The sequence below is a fragment of the Podarcis muralis genome, chromosome 8 (genome assembly GCF_964188315.1).
Source record: "Podarcis muralis chromosome 8, rPodMur119.hap1.1, whole genome shotgun sequence".
Taxonomy (NCBI): domain Eukaryota; kingdom Metazoa; phylum Chordata; class Lepidosauria; order Squamata; family Lacertidae; genus Podarcis; species Podarcis muralis.
The window spans coordinates 56,663,764-56,683,326 of record NC_135662.1 but is presented as its reverse complement, the minus strand read 5'-3'; the positions used below and the strand labels follow the sequence as shown (position 1 = coordinate 56,683,326).

The 19,563-nt window shown below is 43.5% G+C and overlaps 1 protein-coding gene across 2 annotated transcripts in view; it reads right to left on the bottom strand.

Moving 5' to 3' along the window:
* The window catches only part of ATP9B (ATPase phospholipid transporting 9B), a 115,138-nt gene extending 110,083 nt beyond the window's left edge, over nt 1-5,055 (bottom strand). For both annotated transcript variants that reach the window (XM_077933210.1, XM_077933211.1), the window contains exon 1: nt 4,921-5,055. In XM_077933210.1, coding sequence (XP_077789336.1) covers nt 4,921-5,015 — 95 coding nt within the window. In that variant the 5' untranslated portion in view covers nt 5,016-5,055. The remainder of the gene's footprint in view (nt 1-4,920) is intronic.
* Nucleotides 5,056-19,563: the final 14,508 nt, after the last annotated feature.

The following is a 19,563-nucleotide window of genomic DNA, read 5'->3' as shown; positions in this document are numbered from 1 at the left end:
TAATATAGCTTTAAAACTGTATCTTTATTGAATGGGTGAAAAAAACCTATTTTCTTTTACAAAAAAAAAGTTTCCGATTTGGACAATGAGAACAACATCTCATACCATACAAACACAAAATGTCAATTAACAGATTTACATTACTTCACCAAATCAAATATTTCACAACTACTTAAAAAATTCAGAATAAAAAACAAAAAAATAGCCTAAGATTTGCATGTAACTCATGAGTAGTCTATATACAGAACATGCTTCATGGGGACATGGGGACACATTTTACGGTACAAAACCTGCTACCCAGATTATCTAGTGTTAATAAGTTTGCCAAAAACAAGATTGTATGCATGATCTGATCCAACAATACATTTGAAAATGTATCAAGGATTTACTTACGTAAATAATTATGTATCTAGAAAACTAAAGTTCTTATCTCAGAGAGGCAATGTTTACTTAAGCACCGTTACCCAGTTTACCACCATTTTCCAATCATGTTCTGGGAAAACTTGGACGCTTATTAACAACAGACATTATTTCCGACATAGTCACACAGGAATGTTGGGTGGTGTTCTGAAGTACAGTGGTACCTCAGGTTAAGTACTTAATTCATTCTGGAGGTCCGTTCTTAACCTGAAACTGTTCTTAACCTGAAGCACCACTTTCGCTAATGGGGCCTCCTGCTGCCGCTGGAGCATGATTTCTGTTCTCATCCTGAAGCAAAGTTCTTAACCCGAGGTACTATTTCTGGGTTAGCGGAGTCTGTAACCTGAAGTGTATGTAACTCGAGGTACCACTGTATAGTCTTTTCATGTGGGGAAATTATGGCCTGGCCAGCACACCATGAAAACAGATTGTGTATCCTATATTCATTGTATCCAGTACACAGGGTATCATGGCAGACCAGTCATGTGAAAAGAGTGCCTTAAACTAACAAAGTCTGAAAACCACAACCCTTGTTTATTCAGGAGTTGAATTTAAATACTTCTGTTTTAAATTTTGTATATTTTATATTTGTATCATTGTATGCTGCTTTGAGAGCTAATGATAAAAATTGGGGTATCAGTTTTTTAAACAAATAAATTATATTTACATCTGCAAAGATATGTACTGTATATGAATGCATTGTTAGTAAACCAACTTGTATATACAACACGGTAGCCTTTTGGAAGCCACTGTTTACCTTATCTGCTATTATCCTGATGATGTACTGAAATCCATAACCTACAGACGGGCTCAGAAAGTTTACTCCATCATCTTCAACACCATGACTTACATATTTAAGAAAACTAAAAATATGTTACCTTAAATCCCCAATACTAACCTAAGTTGGTAGCTAAATAATTTAGACGTACACACTGAGAACAAATCCAACAACACAATATTTTTAAGGAACATTTTAGATTGTTCTTTGTAAACTGCTTGGAGGTCTTTCGTTGAGTAAGAAGTATATAAATTTAATTAAATAAATAAATAAAATGCTAAACTTAACAAAACCCCTTTGGTCATTTCCTACAGCTACCAGCTGAAAGTCCTTTAATAAATTATAGTGATATACCTAAACACCTACATTATGAGTTTAAGAGTAAGGTGCCAACTCCTTAGTTAAGGCATTATACCCTTATGCCCTTTCATTAACATATTTACAAGGTGAAATGAAAGTAACTGTGTCTGAGATTACTATATCTGCACCTCCACAAATATCTTGATATCAGTGTCAACAATGTGCAAAGGATTATATACATTCTGACTTCTGCTAACACAACAGAACTTCCCCTCCTTCTCCTCTCCCTGAACGCCCTCCACTCATCCTCTCTGCTCTTAATTCTCCACAGCAGGTATGGGCTTGGTGCTTGGAGTAAGTACCAAGTCAAGGTAGTGGAAGTTCCACTGCATGAGCCTAAGCCATTCTACTTGTACAATGACTTAGTTGGATGCAACCCAGTTGGGAGCGTGAGAAGAACAGGACTCTAAAAATACAGTGTGATTTTGTAATAGAGTGCTTAAGACTTACAGCAGAATTCTGTGCATATCTACTAAGTGCTTAGTTTCAGTACTTTAAATAGGGCTTACTGCCAGGGAAGAATGTAACCTAAAAGCTCCTTCCCACATTTACAAGGCCTTAAGGAATGGGACGCGGGTGGCGCTGTGGGTAACACCTCAGTGCCTAGGACTTGCCGATCGTATGTTCGAATCGGCGGTTCGAATCCCCACGGCGGGGTGAGCTCCCGTCGTTCGGTCCCAGCTCCTGCCCACCTAGCAGTTTGAAAGCATCCCTAAGTGCAAGTAGATAAATAGGTACCGCTTTATAGCGGGAAGGTAACGGCGTTTCCGTGCGCTGCGCTGGTACTGGCTCGCCAGAGCAGCTTCGTCACGCTGGCCACATGACCCGGAAGTGTCTACGGACAGCGCTGGCTCCCGGCCTCTTAAGCAAGATGAGCACGCAACCCCAGAGTCGGTCACGACTGGCCCGTACGGGCAGGGGTACCTTTACCTTTTAAGGAATATTTGCACACCTCTGTTTCATAATGAAATGTGATTCACATTACTCCATCCCACCTTTTCATAGCCCAGTTATACTCCACACTATTGAAGACTCCTCTCTTGAAGAGGGTCTTGTATCTGAGGTGATGCATTTGAGATACTGTATAGTTTAATGTAGTAAGGAAGATGGAGAATGATTGTAATGTATACACCAACAGCTATCAAATGCTTGCCTTATCATAAATTTCAACTTTATAAATCTGTTCAAGTAACCTATAGGCTATAAAGTTTATGCTTTAAATATAGTAAAAGTTAGTCTCTGAAGTACCACCAGGCTCAATCTTTCTTTTCTTGTATTTACAATGTTCCCAAATGTGTTGATTTTAAAAAGAGGAAAACATGTTATCTGTTTCATCTTTTCTATAAGTCCTTAATTTTTCATATGTTTCTCCAAATAAAAGATACCTTTACAAAACCTAAACTTTCTGCGCCTGGAAATCGGATCCCAGAGTGCAAACCCAAGTGCTTATACATATGCACCAGTATTTCCAGTTTGAAGCTTCTTTCTATCAGAGGCTGCCTCCACAAATCCCAGAGTACTGGATAAATTCCAAGCTGTAATTGGAAGGGAGTTCAGACACCTCCTTAGAAGTAGGACCAAACTCCCTGTTGCCATGTAGGAAATGGCATACCAGCCTAACTCAAAACCTTTTGAACTCCTAAGGCATCTGAAATCATTTGAACCCAACGGCATGAAACAACTATGTTAAAGTGGTCATCAGATTCCATTTTTAAATAGAACACAGTAACAAATTTGTTCCTCTAGAGCAGGGGTTGTCAACCTGGTCCCTACCACCCAGTAGTGGGCATTTCAGGTGGGCGGTAGGGGGTTCTACAACACAAGCTGAATCCTCCTTCCATTGAGCACTGGTGGGCAGTAAGGAAATTTTACCATCAAGAAAGATGCATTAGTGGATGGTAGGTATAAAAAGGTTGACTACCCCTGCTCTAGAAGAACAACAATGAATTGAACCTAGAGATCTGTTCAGGTGCTCTGCCGACATGTATGAGGGGAGAGTAGGCATTTGTCCATTAATCATGCCTCTGGCTCACACAGACTCAGAAGAATGCGCAAGAAGGGCACCACGCATGTACACAGGCACCCATGGAATGAAGAACCCATAGGATTCCCAAGCACATGGGAATCCTTGCCAGTGCCTTTTGCAGTTGTTTCTAAAAATCAAAAGCCTCTAGAGACATCTGCAGCAGCCTGAATGAGAAAGTTCTGCCTTGTGAGAGGACGTATTTCCAATATATTGTAAGTCACCTCAAGAGCTTTGGTTAGTAAGGAAGGCCGTTAAAATCAACAATCATTTTCCTCCAAGTAGAAACAAGATTCAGTAGCCAACATCTACAGCCCAGTCTAGAAGTTTGGAAAACTGGGGGGGGGGGGGGGGGGTGGATTCCAGTTCTGCCACTGAACTCATCCTGGATAAGAATTAAGTGGTTCTGTTGAAACTCAACATATGTAAACAAACACCAGGAAGGGTAATCCAGACCATCCACCACATAAGTTTTGCTCCAAGCTTGAGAAGGACTTAGGCGAGAGACCCTTAACCACAGTGGTGCTCTCAACACTGTTCTTCGCCCATCCCTCCAGTTGCCTATAATTAGAACCAAGTGTCAATGTTTTGGTTTTTAAAGTTACAGATAGGTAGCCGTGTTGGTCTGCCATAGTCAAAACAAAACAAAAATGTATCTGAAGAAGTGTGCATGCACACGAAAGCTCATACCAAGAACTAACTTAGTTGGTCTTTAAGGTGCTACTGGAAGGAATTTTTTTTGTTTTGGTTTTTAAAGCAAAAGCACCTGGGACCCTCCCCACTTCCGAGAAGTAGTGCACTGCGCCGTAGAGTAGGAACCTTTCCTACTGATCCCAGAGGTTGACCCCCTTAGTGGCAACAAGGACACACTCTGCACATGCTCAGAGTATTCACCCATTATCACTTTCTATGTTCCAGGGTGGAGCTCTAGGGCATTGCCAAAGCAGGGCTCCGGACATGGAAGCACCAGTCCCAGGGCCGAGACATCACACCACCCCTCTCCAAAATCGGGGCAAAGGGAGCCTGCCAAAGCAGCATCACTGCAGCGCCAACCCCTGAGCACCTTCCCAGAAGGGACAGCCTCCCCCCCCCGCGCGCCTACATCCTGCCTAAGAAAGCTGACAGGCAGCCTGCCCCCCCCCCCCAAGGCCCAGAGAGCCGCGGCCGCCCTGTCCTGTCCTGTCCGTCGAGTGAGGGCCCTAAACGCCTCAGCGGGGCGAAGGGAACTGCCAGCCAAGTCGGGGGCTGCGCTGGATGGAGCCCATCCCCCACCAGGCACCTCACACACCAGCACCCCTCACGCGCGCCCCCCCCCCCGCACTTCCCTCCCGGGCGGTACCTGCTGTGCCTCTGCGCGGCGGAGGCGTTGGTGTAATACGCCGCTCTTCGCTGGGTGCTGCGCGGCACCGGGTGCAGAGGGATTTGGTCCGCCATCTTTCTCCGCCCACCCCCTTCCCCTCCCCCCGCCCGCCGGCTGGCCGCTTCCCCTCCCTCCCTCTGCCCCGGATTTCCCCCTCCCTCAGCTTAACGGACGGGCGGCGCCGTCACCGCCGACGCCGGCTGACGTCACGCGGCCCGCGCGCAGTGCGTCGGTGACGTAAGCGGGCGGGAAGCGGAGGCTCAGCTTTTCAAGAGAGCAAGCGAAAGAGGAAGCGAGGGGCGTGAGGGAAGCCGAGCCAGGCAGAGCGCCGCGTCCAATCAGCTTCCGAGAAGCGCTCGCGCTCCTCCCCCAGCTAGAAGAGAGCGCGCCGGATGGGCGAAGCGTGGAGTTCTGAAGGGGCTGGAACGGAGCGGGGAAGGGAAAGCGAAAGCCCCGCGGGGTCGTGGTGGGGAAAGGCAGGCGCGGACCCGCGTCTCCGGCGTCTGTGTGGAGCCGCAGAGATCGCAGGATTGAAGCCCGGGTGCCTCTTCCCGCTGAGCGCTGCTGCATTGAGCGTTGGAGAGCTGGAGGAGGAGGAGATGGCAGCTTCGCTCCGTTTCCTTGCGGGAGTTCCTTCCCGAGAAACATGGGTAGGATCGCGCTGCACGAAATCTCCCTTGGTGGCGACGTTGCCGATAGTAGAACGGCTCACGGCACGCCGCTGTGTTTGGTCGACATCGCCATCCCTGCACGTAGAGACGGTCGGTTTCGCTTCCTCATTGACTTCGAAAGTCTCAACGGCAAGAAGTTCAATTTCCAGAACTCCAAAGTCAATCTAACTCCAAAAGAAATGTGGGAATACCCCAACTTACTCCCCGCGCCTTTGATTGCTGCAATAAAGTTACGTACTCAGTTAAGATTACGAATTGCTGATGGATCTCGCATGGCACAATGATACGTAGGCACACTAAGTAAGGTGCTATAAGGGTAAAGGGACCCCTGAGCATTAGGTCCAGTCGTGGCCGACTCTGAGGTTGCGGCGCTCATCTCGCTTTATTGGCCGAGGGAGCCGGCGTACAGCTTCCGGGTCATGTGGCCAGCATGACTAAGCCACTCCTGGCAAACCAGAGCAGCGCACGGAAACGCTGTTTACCTTCCCGCCGGAGCAGTACCTATTTATCTACTTGCACTTTTGATGTGCTTTCGAACTGCTAGGTTGGCAAGAGCAGGGACCGAGCAACGGGAGCTCACCCCGTCGCGGGGATTCGAACCGCCGACCTTGTGATCAGCAAGCCCTAGGCTCTGTGGTTTAACCCACAGCGCCACCCACGTCCCACACTATACACACTATACTATACTATACTATACACACTAACAATAGCCAAAGTACTTTTTAAGTAATTCCGGTTGCCCCAAACAAAAGATGTTTTCATAGAACTTTAGAAGGGACCATAAGGGCCATCTAGTCCAACCCCCTGAAAATCAGGAATCTTTTGCCCAGCATGGGACCCAAACTCAGGGAGATTAAGAGTCACATGTGCTACCAACAGAGCTACCCCAGCTTTGGGTTGGCACAAGACACACACCCAACCTAATGAAAGAGTTCCAATGCATTTCCCCACCAGCCCAGAGCTTCCTGGGAGCACATAGGAACATAACGGGAGGCTGATGGATCAGATCATCTTGCCCAGCATTTTGTTCTTGCAGTACCCACTCAGATGCCTGTGGGAAACCTGCAAACAAACTGAGCATAAGAGTACTCTCAGTTTCCTCAAAGGTTATATTTGCCTTGGGCTTCTTTGCTCTCAGATACTTCAGTTGTCTTGTTTCAAGAGTTTTACATTGTCACTGCGTAGCCTATAAGCTGTGAGAAAAGGAAAAATCAGGCTGTGTTTTAAGAGAGTGATGCTGGTAAGACACTTCTTATATACAGTGGTACCTCAGGTTAATAACTTAATTCGTTCAGGAGGTCCGTTCTTAACCTGAAACTGTTCTTAACCTGAAGCACCACTTTAGCTAATGGGGCCTCCTGCTGCTGCTGTGCCGCCGGAGCCCGATTTCTGTTCTCATCCTGAAGCAAAGTTCTTAACCTGAGGTAATATTTCTGTGTTAGCGGAATCAGTAACCTGAAGCGTATGTAACCCGAGGTACCACTGTATGGCCAAACTACATATTCAAATAGTAGTGTTTAAATAGGGCAAGGCATGTCTCTTTTGTAACAAAAAGCCACAGGACACTTCAATAAAGGTGGGGATTATAACGTGGGAGAACAGATTTAATCCTTTCCTCTTTGTGAATAAAATCCTGTTCGTTTGAATTAAGTCTTAATAGATATTGTGTAATGTATTCTGACCTTTGCATAGTAATGTATATTGTAATGTATTTTATGTGGGAAGTTTTCTCTCTGATCCAGTAAGTTAGTTTAATTGTCAGAAAGGGCTTTAACTAACAGCTGTGAGGAAGGGTTAGTGCTTGCCTTCTCAGTATGCAAAAGAAGGATATAAAATACGCATGTTTTGATTGGTGGGTGCAGGTTTAGCATTTGAGGTGGACAGTGTAATTGACTGGCAGTGGACTAGAAGGGCCAGGAGAAGCGTATATAAAAATAGGTGCTGAGCATCAGAGGAGTTAGTTGGAGTTGAGGTTTGAGTAAGTTGGAGTTGTTGGTGCTTGTTGGTGGTACAGCTAGCCAGAAAAAGATGACAGCAAAGGAAGATGGTTTAAGGATAAGAAGGAAGACCTGAGAGGCAGGTGGAATAGCTTGCTCAGAGTGGGGCAGTCTGATGGGCACAGTACAGATAATAAAGTTGTTGTTATATACTGAAGACAACCTGGGGATTACCAAATCACTTGGTTTAGGCTGAAGAGACAAGGGGAGAACCTGTCTGCTATACTGAAGGGAGAAGCAGCTTGAAACATTTGTCTCTGGTGACCAGTAAGAGTACCAAAGGTAACATTTACAGGGTATTTTCCTGTAAGACAAGTCTGTATTTCAGTATCCAGTTTCTTTACATTAATCAAAAGTCATCACATGGTGGTAGAATGGACTGTACAACTTTAGAGGGAGTTTTTACTTTTCAACGTTACATTTTGTTTTTTTAAAAACTTTGTAACATATAGCAAATCTAGCTCAATGTTTGTAAAAAGGGAAACATTTAAATAGAAAGCTCTCCTCCTTTGCAGCACAACGTTCTACTACCCAGTTTTGTTTGTCATATATGTAGCAGGCCACAATGTCCCTGTTAAAATACTACCATGAAATTTCCAGTTTATTGATAAACTTCTGCTGCTGTGATGTTTCTTTTTCCTGCTAGGCTGCTTTTATTTCATGTGTGCTACTATGTGCTACATCTTGGCTCACTCGCTGCTCACACTCTGAGACATGCAGACCCACTTTTAATACCAGTGGTATGAACAGCCCCAAACAATGAGACATTTGAGGGGCAATGCACTTGATTTAAACTTAGCTGGGAAGTAAGTCCCATCAAGCTCAGTTCTTAGCACAACCTTCTCAGAAAGAAGAGTCACAGAGTTCAATAGAGCCAAAGAACACTGTCTGCTCAAATCCATACATGTGTACTCAACAGTATTGGTTTCCTTTAGGTTGCAGCACACCTTATTTATTTATGTGTATTATTTAAAGGCTATAGCAAAACAACAAGAAAGGTATAACAGCATTAAAAACAGTCAGAGCTAAGACAATAAAAGACATGGGAAAGGACACAATTACAACAAAGTAGACACCAGGTGATCCTCTTTTGGGGTATCCCCCAGCCAGGGTGCCACCACTGTAACGTCTCTCCTGCTGCCACTAAAGTCTTACAGGGCCTTCAGAGAACATCTCCAGAGAACATCTCAAGATCCAGTTAAGTATATGTGGGAAGCATTGGTCTGGTCCCCAAACCTGGTCTGGTCCCCAAACCATGAAGGGTCACAAAACAGGAGCTCCACCCCACCCCTAAGAGAGAATTCACAGATGAAGGGAGAGGAGCAGCAGTTTTTGCCCCTTACAGTAGGGTTGCCATATTTCAAGAAGTAAAAATCCAGACACCAACAAAGTTACAAGCTTCAGTTAATCCACCCACCCACCCCGGACGTCACTTCCACCTTTGAAGTCCAAGTAAGGGAAATCCAAAAAGATGACCCAAGTCTCTTATCTCTGATATTTTCACTGCAATGTAGCAAGACACTTCTGCACCACCATATTACACATATTAATATAGCATTTCAAGGCGAGTCACTTAGCCAGCCCCCACCCTTGCTTTATGCTCCCTCTCTATTCTCAAAGTCTCAAAGCAGAAGTGTAACTTGTACACTTGCAAAAGACTCATTTTAGACACCTTCCAATTAATATTTTCTACGTTTCAATTATGACTGCCTTATCAAGTCCACTCGGAAGAGAAGGCACAACAATTATTTATAATAACTTTGCTAGCTATAATTTCCGCTTCTCTCTGAAAGCGCCAATGGATGTTTCTAGACGCTGCATGTTAAACAGAAGTGCTTGCACTTGACCTTGCACTCCATCCACTCTCTCTGCACAGCGGTAGCCCTTTCTTCCCTTGAAAGACAGGTGCAATTTGTAGTCACACAAATTATACAGTCCTTGCTATTAACATTCTTTTATCTAGTAAATTACTTACATTGATTACCCCGAAGAAGAGTCTATGAAATGTTGCTAGTGCATGTCTATGATTTGGCTGTAATATATAATTCTTAAATTAAGACAAGGCTGAAAAGAAATGACATCTTGTGGTAGCAGATGCTAAATTCAGATCTTGGTCACATGCAGTCATTAAACACCCTGTGTTACTCTGCACAAGAATATGTGCGCTTGGCCCTGGTGTCCTGGCTAAATTCCAATTCAGGTAATTACTCTGTCTACCTAATCTCCCCTGTAGTTCCAATTGGATAAGTTATGGTGTTTTCTTTTTGGCCTCATGCTTCAGATTGTTTAGCTGGTCTTGCAAGGTGCTGGTGAGTTGTATGTTTGTGTTCCACGACAGAATCCGCTGCTCTTCATCTGCGCAGTATCAATGGCGTCCTTGAGTTGATTAAAAATGTGCTGTTCCCTTAATAGTGTTAAACGTACTGCCTCTCAACTACAGCCTGAGGTAGCACAAGTTCAAGCTAAGTTGGAACCCTCCTCTGTCCCTCCACCACACATACTCGTCAGCTCACCCCTCAATATCGGCTCCAGTCCCGGAACCAGTTTAGAAAATGCACAAAAAGAACCCCCAAAATTCTGAAAACACACTTTCATTTCTGGCAAATCCAGGCCAACAGCCCTACTCTCCTCATAACTACTATCCCCTAGATTAGAATGGCGTCATCTTCGCCAGAGTTAAACTGGCAGTAAGAGGCAGTTTGTCTTTAACTAGAAATCATTCTTACTCAGTGCTATTTTTCTAGAAAAAGGGGCACCGGAACTCATTGTGAACGCCTCATTCTCTTGGAATGACAATGGTGCCCACCTGAGAGGTGCTGGAACTGAGTTCCAGTAAGTTCCAACTGAAAAACGCCCTGTTCTTAATGTAAGTGTTATAACAGTATGGAAGCATTTGGTGGGGGGGAAGAGACATGGGTGGCAACCAATTTGGGAAGGAATAATCTACCCTCCTTGATTTTGAAAAGCAGCAACACACCTCTGGCTTTAGCGAAAGAGCTGGCTCTGACTGTAGTGCAGTGATTGTAACCAGCACTTTAGGTTTTATAATCCCATGTACTAGTTAAAATGTTATTTATAATGCTTATTCTCAGTGCTATTTTTCTAGGGGGGGAGAGGAGGTGCCGGAACTCACCTTGTTCTCTTAGAATGGCAATGGCGCCCACCTGAGAGCCGTAGGAACTGAGTCCCTGTGAGTTGTGGCTGAAAAAAAGCCCTGCCTATCCTCTTCAGGGGACACGGGTGGCGCTGTGGGTTAAACCTCAGCGCCTAGGACTTGCCAATCGCATGGTCGGCGGTTTGAATCCCGCGGCGGGGTGCGCTTCCGTTGCTCGGTCCCAGTGCCTGCCAACCTAGCAGTTCGAAAGCACCCCCGGGTGCAAGTAGATAAATAGGGACCGCTTTCTAGCGGGAAGGTAAACGGCGTTCCGTGTGCGGCTCTGGCTCGCCAGAGCAGCTTTGTCACGCTAGCCACGTGACCCGGAAGTGTCTGCGGACAGCGCTGGCTCCCGGCCTATAGAGTGAGATGAGCGCACAACCCCAGAGTCTGTCAAGACTGGCCCGTACGGGCAGGGGTACCTTTACCTTTACCTTTATCCTCTTCACAACCTGCCCATGCTCTTAGGTTATCTGCCAATGTCCTCCCTTCCCTGTGTCCCTTTCCAGCCCAAAGTAAGGTGATAGAAATTAAAGGAGGACATTTTGTAGCACCCTGACTATGACTACATGTGGGGATGGCCTCCAGGAGACATCACTGCTTTCTATTCAACACAAACAACCCTTTTTATTCACCTTGGCTTGCACTCAGTGTAGTGCAGAACACCCCGCCATGTACCACTAAATCTGTTCTCCCCAATCCTCTGGAGCAGTTTTGGGCAGGATATGGGATGTGCAGGCGGAGGGTTGAGGGGGACACAAGCCCCATTTGACAAGCATAAATGTTTCCACCGATGGAACAGTGCCCTAATGCTACATTGGATAGAAGTCTTAAAAAGTAATTTGGACATTCTTTATTTTAAATAGTTGCATTTTTAAAAACTTTGTAAACCACACTGGACTCAAGTTTGATAAAGCCTAATAATAATAATAATAATAATAATAATAATAATAATATTTTTTTAAAAAAACCAGACAGGCAGAGCAGTAGATAGTTGTCCAGTGACTTCTGTCTATGGGCAGGAAAAAAGTCCCAAATGAATTAATTGCCCCACTACTTTTCCAGCTCTTGCATTCACCATGAACAAATAATAATTCTATTTTCCAAATTTTAGTTCAAGTTGTCTTACACGTAGGCAGTTCGGGTGCTTTTTTGGGCGTGGGGACTTAAAACCCAACCTGAGAACTTGGCGTTCTGAAGAATATAGTAAGTGAAATCTCAAATCAAGCTAGTTGGACCACAGCAGCCCATTCTGCTGTAGTAAATGTTGTGGCAACGAGTATCAAAAACACCAAAATGAAGCAAATACGTAGGAAGTGAAACCTATTAACCTTTGGGCGTGGATTCAGCTGCAATGTCTGCAGCACAATCTATACTTTCCATCTTGGGTTTATGTAGTCATCAACAGAACTACAATAGGAGCTGAACTGATATCTTTCAGCATCAACGGCTTAGTCTATCGTTTAATAATGGATGCTTTGTGCAGTTCTTAGATGAAAGATCTTGTTTTATCTAGATAATAGGAATGTAAGCCTTTGTCCCTCAGAACTGAAATGTGTGTGTGTTTAAGGGAAAGGGATGTCATCTGAGATCAAAGAAATCTTAATTGTGTAAGTTGAAATTGATTACTCAGTTAGATCTGCATAAGTTGGCCTATAATAAATATTATACCAAAGGAGGGGATTTTTTAATTTTTTATTGGTGTGGTTGCTTTTAGATCATGCAGCAGACACCAGCTTAGAAGAGGGCTTCACCCAGTTTTATGGGGGAAATGGCTGCCTCTTCTAAGATTAAACACATTCTTTAAAAACAACAGCAACAATCTGCCATCCAATTAATTTATAATAATAATAATAATAATAAAATTAAGCAATGAGCTGCTGAGCCAATGTACCTGCAGTCTCTGTTTTTCCTTCTTTGCTTACTTTATTATTTATATCCCTCATTTTCTCTAAGCAGCTCAAGGTGGCATACATGGTTCTTCTCCCCATTTTATCCTCACAATAACTATGTCTGGTAGATTGATTGGCAGGTAATATCCATGGGAAAATGGCATGTCCATGTAAGGTAGGTGGTATCGTCCTAAGCTACAGGACTCCTATTCCGACTCTAGAAGCCACATATTATTACTTTTATTTTTATTTTTTATTATAATAATGAGACTTTTACAAATCATGACAATATCTAGAACGGCGTATTTCCATGCATACATTTGTCCTTCTGCATTCTTTAATTTATTAAGTATGTACTAATAGTAATTCTATTTTAGTGAAGTGTTATGAAAACTTTTCAAGTTACTCTCTTTGCGTAGATCTTTGAAACTCTCTGAGCAATATTTTCTGTTGGATATAATGCATTCTTTATTCAGCATTTGGTGTTTGTGATATATACGGTATATCCTATAGTGAATATTGTAAAAGTTTGCTTTACGATTTGGTAATAATAGTTGCATGAATAAACGCATTAACAAATTTTCATTCCTGTCATAACACAAATGTTTCCACTAGCTATCGTTATTTTTAATACTCAAAGTCTCTGTATGCAGTCTTTGAAATATTTCATGAGACTAGACATAATGTTTACTTATTCCAGATGTTGTCTGTTCCTCATGTATGGGTGGGATACAACATGACATTCTTAGATTATTATCCTATTGTGGCCGTGTCACATGGAATGTTTCTGCTTCACAGTGTACCGGGATATCCATACCCATCACACTTTCTAAATTTAGAAAATGCTAGTTTTTATTGCTATTATCACCAGTTATTAGTGAGCTTTGCTGTTTTCCAAAGCACATTTAGATCACATGACTTTCCTCAAAGAATCCTGGGAACTGTAAAAGGTAAAGGTACCCCTGCCCATACGGGCCAGTCTTGACAGACTCTAGGGTTGTGCGCCCATCTCACTCTATAGGCCGGGGGCCAGCGCTGTCCGCAGACACTTCCGGGTCACGTGGCCAGCGTGACAAGCTGCATCTGGCAAGCCAGCGCAGCACACGGAACGCCGTTTACCTTCCCGCTAGTAAGCGGTCCCTATTTATCTACTTGCACTCGGGGGTGCTTTTGAACTGCTAGGTTGGCAGGCGCTGGGACCGAGCAACGGGAGCGCACCCCGCCGCGGGGATTCGAACCGCCAACCTTTCAATCGGCAAGTCCTAGGCGCTGAGGCTTTAACCCACAGCGCCACCCGCGTCCCCTGGGAACTGTAGTTCCTCATAATTACATCCCCCAGCATCCTTAATACTCTACGGTCTTCCCAGGATTCCTTGGAAAAGTCAGGTGCTTTAAAGGTTTGTTGGAGCTGCTTTAAAATGTCTGGCGCACATATGCTGTACGAATTTTACAGAAAACCAGCTTTCCCTCAAGCGTAAAAGTTCATTCTTCTGAACAATGGGATATACTGGGCATGTATAGTTGTGATCCTGCATTATTTGTACATGTATTTCTCTAGATTGGAATATTTCCATTTGGCAGGACAGAGGGGGATTAATGTGAGAAATGACCCTCAATATACAGTACTTACAGCCTGGTCCAAATCAGGATTTTTTTGAGGGGTGGGGGGAGAAATCTCATAAAACTCAATTGAATTTTCTTCTGCAAATACATGTTTAGGATTAGGTTATAAGGCTGTAATTCTAATAGCACAATCCTATGCATGATCAGAAATAAGTTCCAGGGCCTTTGATGGGGCTTATTACCAGGAAAGGGAGCATGCAATCTTGTGCCCACTTACTTAGGAGTAAATCTCATATAACATAGTTCAGCCTACCTCTGAAGAAATATGCATAGGATTGTGCTACATATTACCTATCTGGAGGTCAGCATCTCTCTTCAGTTGGGCTTACTTCCTTGTAAATATATATTTGCCAGCTGTGGCCCCATCTAAAGAAGGCAGACATGGCTTCCACTGCTTGTTACGTTCAGTTTGGATGCAGCAGTGCCCTCTATGTCGGTTGTGCTTAAGGCAGTTCAAAAACACCAATGAATTCCAAATGCCTCCACCAGGATGCTGGTAGAAGCAGAAGAATTGATTGGATCATATTGCAGCCTGCTTCGTACACCATTTACACGGCTTGGCAATTTATTTCCAGAATCAACTTAAGGTTGCTAGGCTGTCGTCGTTTGCCTTTAATGCCCTAAGCGGTCTGGGCCCCCATTATCAGAAGCAGGTATGAGAAATATGTGGTCCTCGGGATATTGCTGCTGCTATTATATATTTACTTTTTTAAAAAAAGCTATTCTTCAGAAAGCGCGCAGATCCATGTTCATCAAACAAAATCCAGCACATAGAGCTCAAAGCATATATATACTAAAGATTTAGGAACAAATCATTAAAAACTAAAGCCCATATATTGCCAATGAGGAATACACCTCCCATTTGTCAAATAAAAATGTTATCAAATGGCCTCTGAAACCCAACAATGTGGGAAACAGGCATACCACTAAGGGGATATTGTTCAACAGTAAGGGGCCCACCACTGAGAAGGTAGGTCCCTCAGTCTAAACATCCCCTCATGCTGAATTATGGCAGGGACTGTGAGCAAACCCCACCCCACCCCCGCCAAATCTTGAAGAGTGAATTAGCTAGTATTGGAAGGGGATTTTGACCCTGAACCATTTAGAAGAAGAAGAAGAGGAGGAGGAGGAGTTTGGATTTGATATCCCGCTTTATCACTACCCGAAGGAGTCTCAAAGCTGCTAACATTGTCCTTTCCCTTCCTCCCCCACAACAAACACTCTGTGAGGTGAGTGGGGCTGAGAGACTTCAGAGAAGTGTGACTAGCCCAAGGTCACCCAGCAGCTGCATGTGAAGGAGCGGGGAAGCGAACCCGGTTCCCCAGATTATGAGTCTACCGCTCTTAACCACTACACCACACTGGCTCTTTGTAAACCATAATGCTTTAAGTCAAATCCAGTACCACACATGCAGCCAGTGCAGAGCATTTAGGATAGCTGTTCCACGATCCTGTCTTTCTTGTCCCAGTCAATAACATGGCAGCTACATTCTGTACTGGCTGTAGATTCTGGACCATTTTCAAATGCACCCCAAGTAAAGTGCATCACACTAATCCAAAGATGAGGTCTCTACAGCATGGGCCACTGATGGCAGATAGTCCTGGTCCAGGAATGATAATAGTTGGGCTGTAGATGGAATTAGGCATTCCTTGCCACCAGCCACTTACCTGCTCCATTCTAGCCAATTGTAAACAGGATGTCCAGTTTGCCAGACCATCCACAGTACTTCCATCTTATCAGGATTCATCCAGGCTATCACCAGCTATCATGGCCAATGGTCAGGGATGATGGGAATTGTAGTCCAACAACATCTGGTGGGTTCCACAGGTTCTCCATCCCTGAGCCAAAGGATCACCAGCCTACCTGACATTTAAAAGAATCATTTCAGCCTCTGATCTCCCTTTAAATCAGACTCATTTGGTAAGTACCAGTGACAGGGCCTTTTCCACAGTGGAATCTGTATTACAGAATTCTCCTGCTCTCGGGAAGCAAGACAGACCACCTCTCTTTGCACTTCAGCATGCTTTGAAAGAGGAGTTGTTATTTTGGATGGTATTTTCAGTGTAAGCAGTCTTGTGAAAAGACTTTCTAAAAAGTGGAGTATTAATCGATAAAACGCAATTTTGGAAATAGGATAGCATCTGTATGCCAGGCTATTAAAGGGGACAATGTTTTCAAAAAGTAGGTGATCAGCAACGGAATTTCCTCTACCACCCACCATGGCAAGGTCTTTCTTTATGACATTTTCAGCACAGTCTCATTTTGCCTACTGATATTTTAAAGCCTGAAAGGAACAGAAACTAACCTCCATGTATTTTGCTCAAATGACTATGGCAAGAGATAGCTATCGTTCTATAACTGGCATCTGAATTGGAAACTATTGCAGTAGGTACAGTGCTCCTGTCAGTATAAACAGGCATCGTGCCATGGAGGATGTGCAAACATTAAGTTCATCAGGAGTTAAAAAAAACAAAAACTGTCCATATGCCTACCGCTGGGTATCCAAAGTCTGGCTGAGCAGAGAGCGGCAGAATGAGAGGGAAAAAACACAACCCAATAACTTGAAATATCTGTTTCACAGTCATGAACATCTGTCTCCTCTTCAAAAGTAACATAGGGTAATCTGGATATATATTCCCAGAGTGGAATTTGGGTAATTCAGATTAGAAGTAATTCTTGATGTTTTAAGGAGCCTCTTTTATTACAAAAAAAATAATTACACAACCCACCAGCACAGTACACACGAAAGCAGAAGTTGAAGTTTATTTAGCAAGAAACCTCCTGGCAGATGCTACAACAACTGGGGCATCTAAATTGTCTTGAATCAATAACTTCCTACCAGATTGGGGGGGGGGGAGGGAGATGGGGGGGGGGAGAGACCCACCATCCTTTTCCATCTTAAGTCTTCAGTACATTTAGATACACAGACAGTTCCATATTTGCCTTGGAAATCCCAGGTGTATTCCATGTAACTTTAAACATGTTTTTTCCATCCACGCTTTGATTATTTCCTCATATAGCCTTATAAGGAACCTCAGGTAGATTCATATTTGTCTTTGACTTGACCTTCATTTCTTGTAATGGGTATCCCTGCTAACATAGTGACACCCTAGCTGTCCAAGCAATTTAGCAAGGCATCTTTCAGGTAAGAATATACAGGTGCCTGCCACTTACATTTAGCTAATTGGTATGGCAACTGTTGTATGTGCATAAAGACAGCATATTTTCAAATCTGCTTTTTCTTCCAATTTGTAGGAGAAAGCAGTTCAGTTAGAGGAGGGTCTTCCACTCCCAAGTTCTGTATATGCTCCATGTGTGCATTTTTCTAAAAGTGTCTGAAGACATCCAAACTTCCTCCTTTCTTTTAAGCTTTCATTTCAAAGAAGCCTAATCTCTACTTTGGATTCCTTTGCATATGGACATTTCCATAACAGCTGAAAGTGTGCATTTTACTGGGTGTGATACAGACCTTAATGTGAACTGATGCTCATCAGACCTGCTTACTTCAGCACCATAGATATGAATGAGCTAAGATTTCCTTTAAATTCTGTGTTTAATCTAAAAGCTAATGTTGCAGGACTGCGGTTCTAAAACCTGGCCCTCCCAAGGGATCCAGCTGAAAATTGATGAGGATATTTAATGCAATGGATTTGCCATCTCTTGTTGCAACCACAAATCCACAGGCATGCTGCAGACTACCTGAATGAACCTTGCAGACTACTAGTGGTCTGTGGACCACAGTTTGGGAACCCCCGTTATATAACATACCTCGATACTGCAATCATTATCTGAGATGCTCTTATGAGAAACCTGGAGGGTGGCAACATAATAATAGGCCTTTTCTGTGGTGGCTCCCCATTTGTGGAATGCTCTCCCTAGGGAGGCTCGCCTAGTGCCTTCATTGCATATCTTTAGATGCCAGGTGAAAACGTTTATCCATAAGCAGGCCTTAGGCTGACTGAATATTCTATAGCCTTCTAAATGGGATTGGGGGGGGGGGTTGGTTTGCTTTTGTTTTGTTATGTATGTACTCATTTTGTATTTTTATGTTGTGAACCACCCTGTTATTTTCGGATGAAGGGTGGTATACAAATTTAATGAATAATAATAATAATAAAAAGGACATACCAGTGCTGTTGAATCATGTCCTCCTTAATGCTGTAAAATCGTGGATTGAAATCTATTGCGCCATTTTAATTGATTATCTTCCAGGCTTGTTTAAAGTATTCCACCACATGTCTGAATGGGACAAGGTGTATTTTAAGTTCTGTGTTGTACTGAATCTGAGAGCAGCAGTTACAGAGCGTCCTGACACGCCACTGATATTGTGTTGCATTTCTAGTGGCATAATATAAGAAATCAAAATCCATGTATGCTACAATGCACTGATCATATAGTTGTTTAAGAGCAAGCAGGCCCAGGACTGCAGCCGTTGAATGGGAATGCAAAGGGCATGTTGTCAACAGATGGTACAAGCCTTATAAATGTCAAGTAATCTGCATCCATTTTGTTGACAATACGTTTTGGAATCATGACTTGAGATCCCTTGTTTCTCATCATCAAATATGCTGAACAACCATAAATCCATTTAATTAATTCATAAATCCGCAGGACCCATCAAGTTACAGGTTTCCTGAAAGTGTCTGAAGTCTGGTATCTAAAAGTCAGCCTGTGCCCAAAGTCACCTTCTTACGTGTGCTTTGATCTTTTATATTGCAGAAAGACAAATTAATGAAAACATCCATACCTGCAACTGCTGTTTCAGAGATCATCAGATAGTACCTAGCAATGGTTCTATTATTGGGAATTAGAATAAAGTAGAAATATGGATTATTTCAATAGCCATTAAAATAGGATACACTACTTTCTCCCAAGTCCTAAGATGTTAGCAGAGAAAAAGCTGCTGAATTTATTATCTGTTCTGTCTTCTTCATACCATTTTGGAACTCTGCATGATAGTTGTATAAATTGTTTAGTTTTGTGGTGCTGGCGGTCAGCTGCATGGTCACATCGCCAGTGTGGAACCTTAGTTTTTTCAAAATCAGCAGGCATATTTACCTCTCGTGTGCGAGGTCTCTTGGAAAGGACTTCAGTTGGACAGGGAATTGGGCATTTGCATCCTTTCCCCCATCCATTTCTTTCTCGCTCCTTTGGTCTTCTGAAATCCAGCGGGAAAACTCTCAAATGGAGCTAAGTTGCGAGACACATAATATGAAAGCAACCTTAGAGGCTCCACAGCTATTTCTTGAGCTGAACCAACCTCTACCCTTCTGGTTAAATCTAAA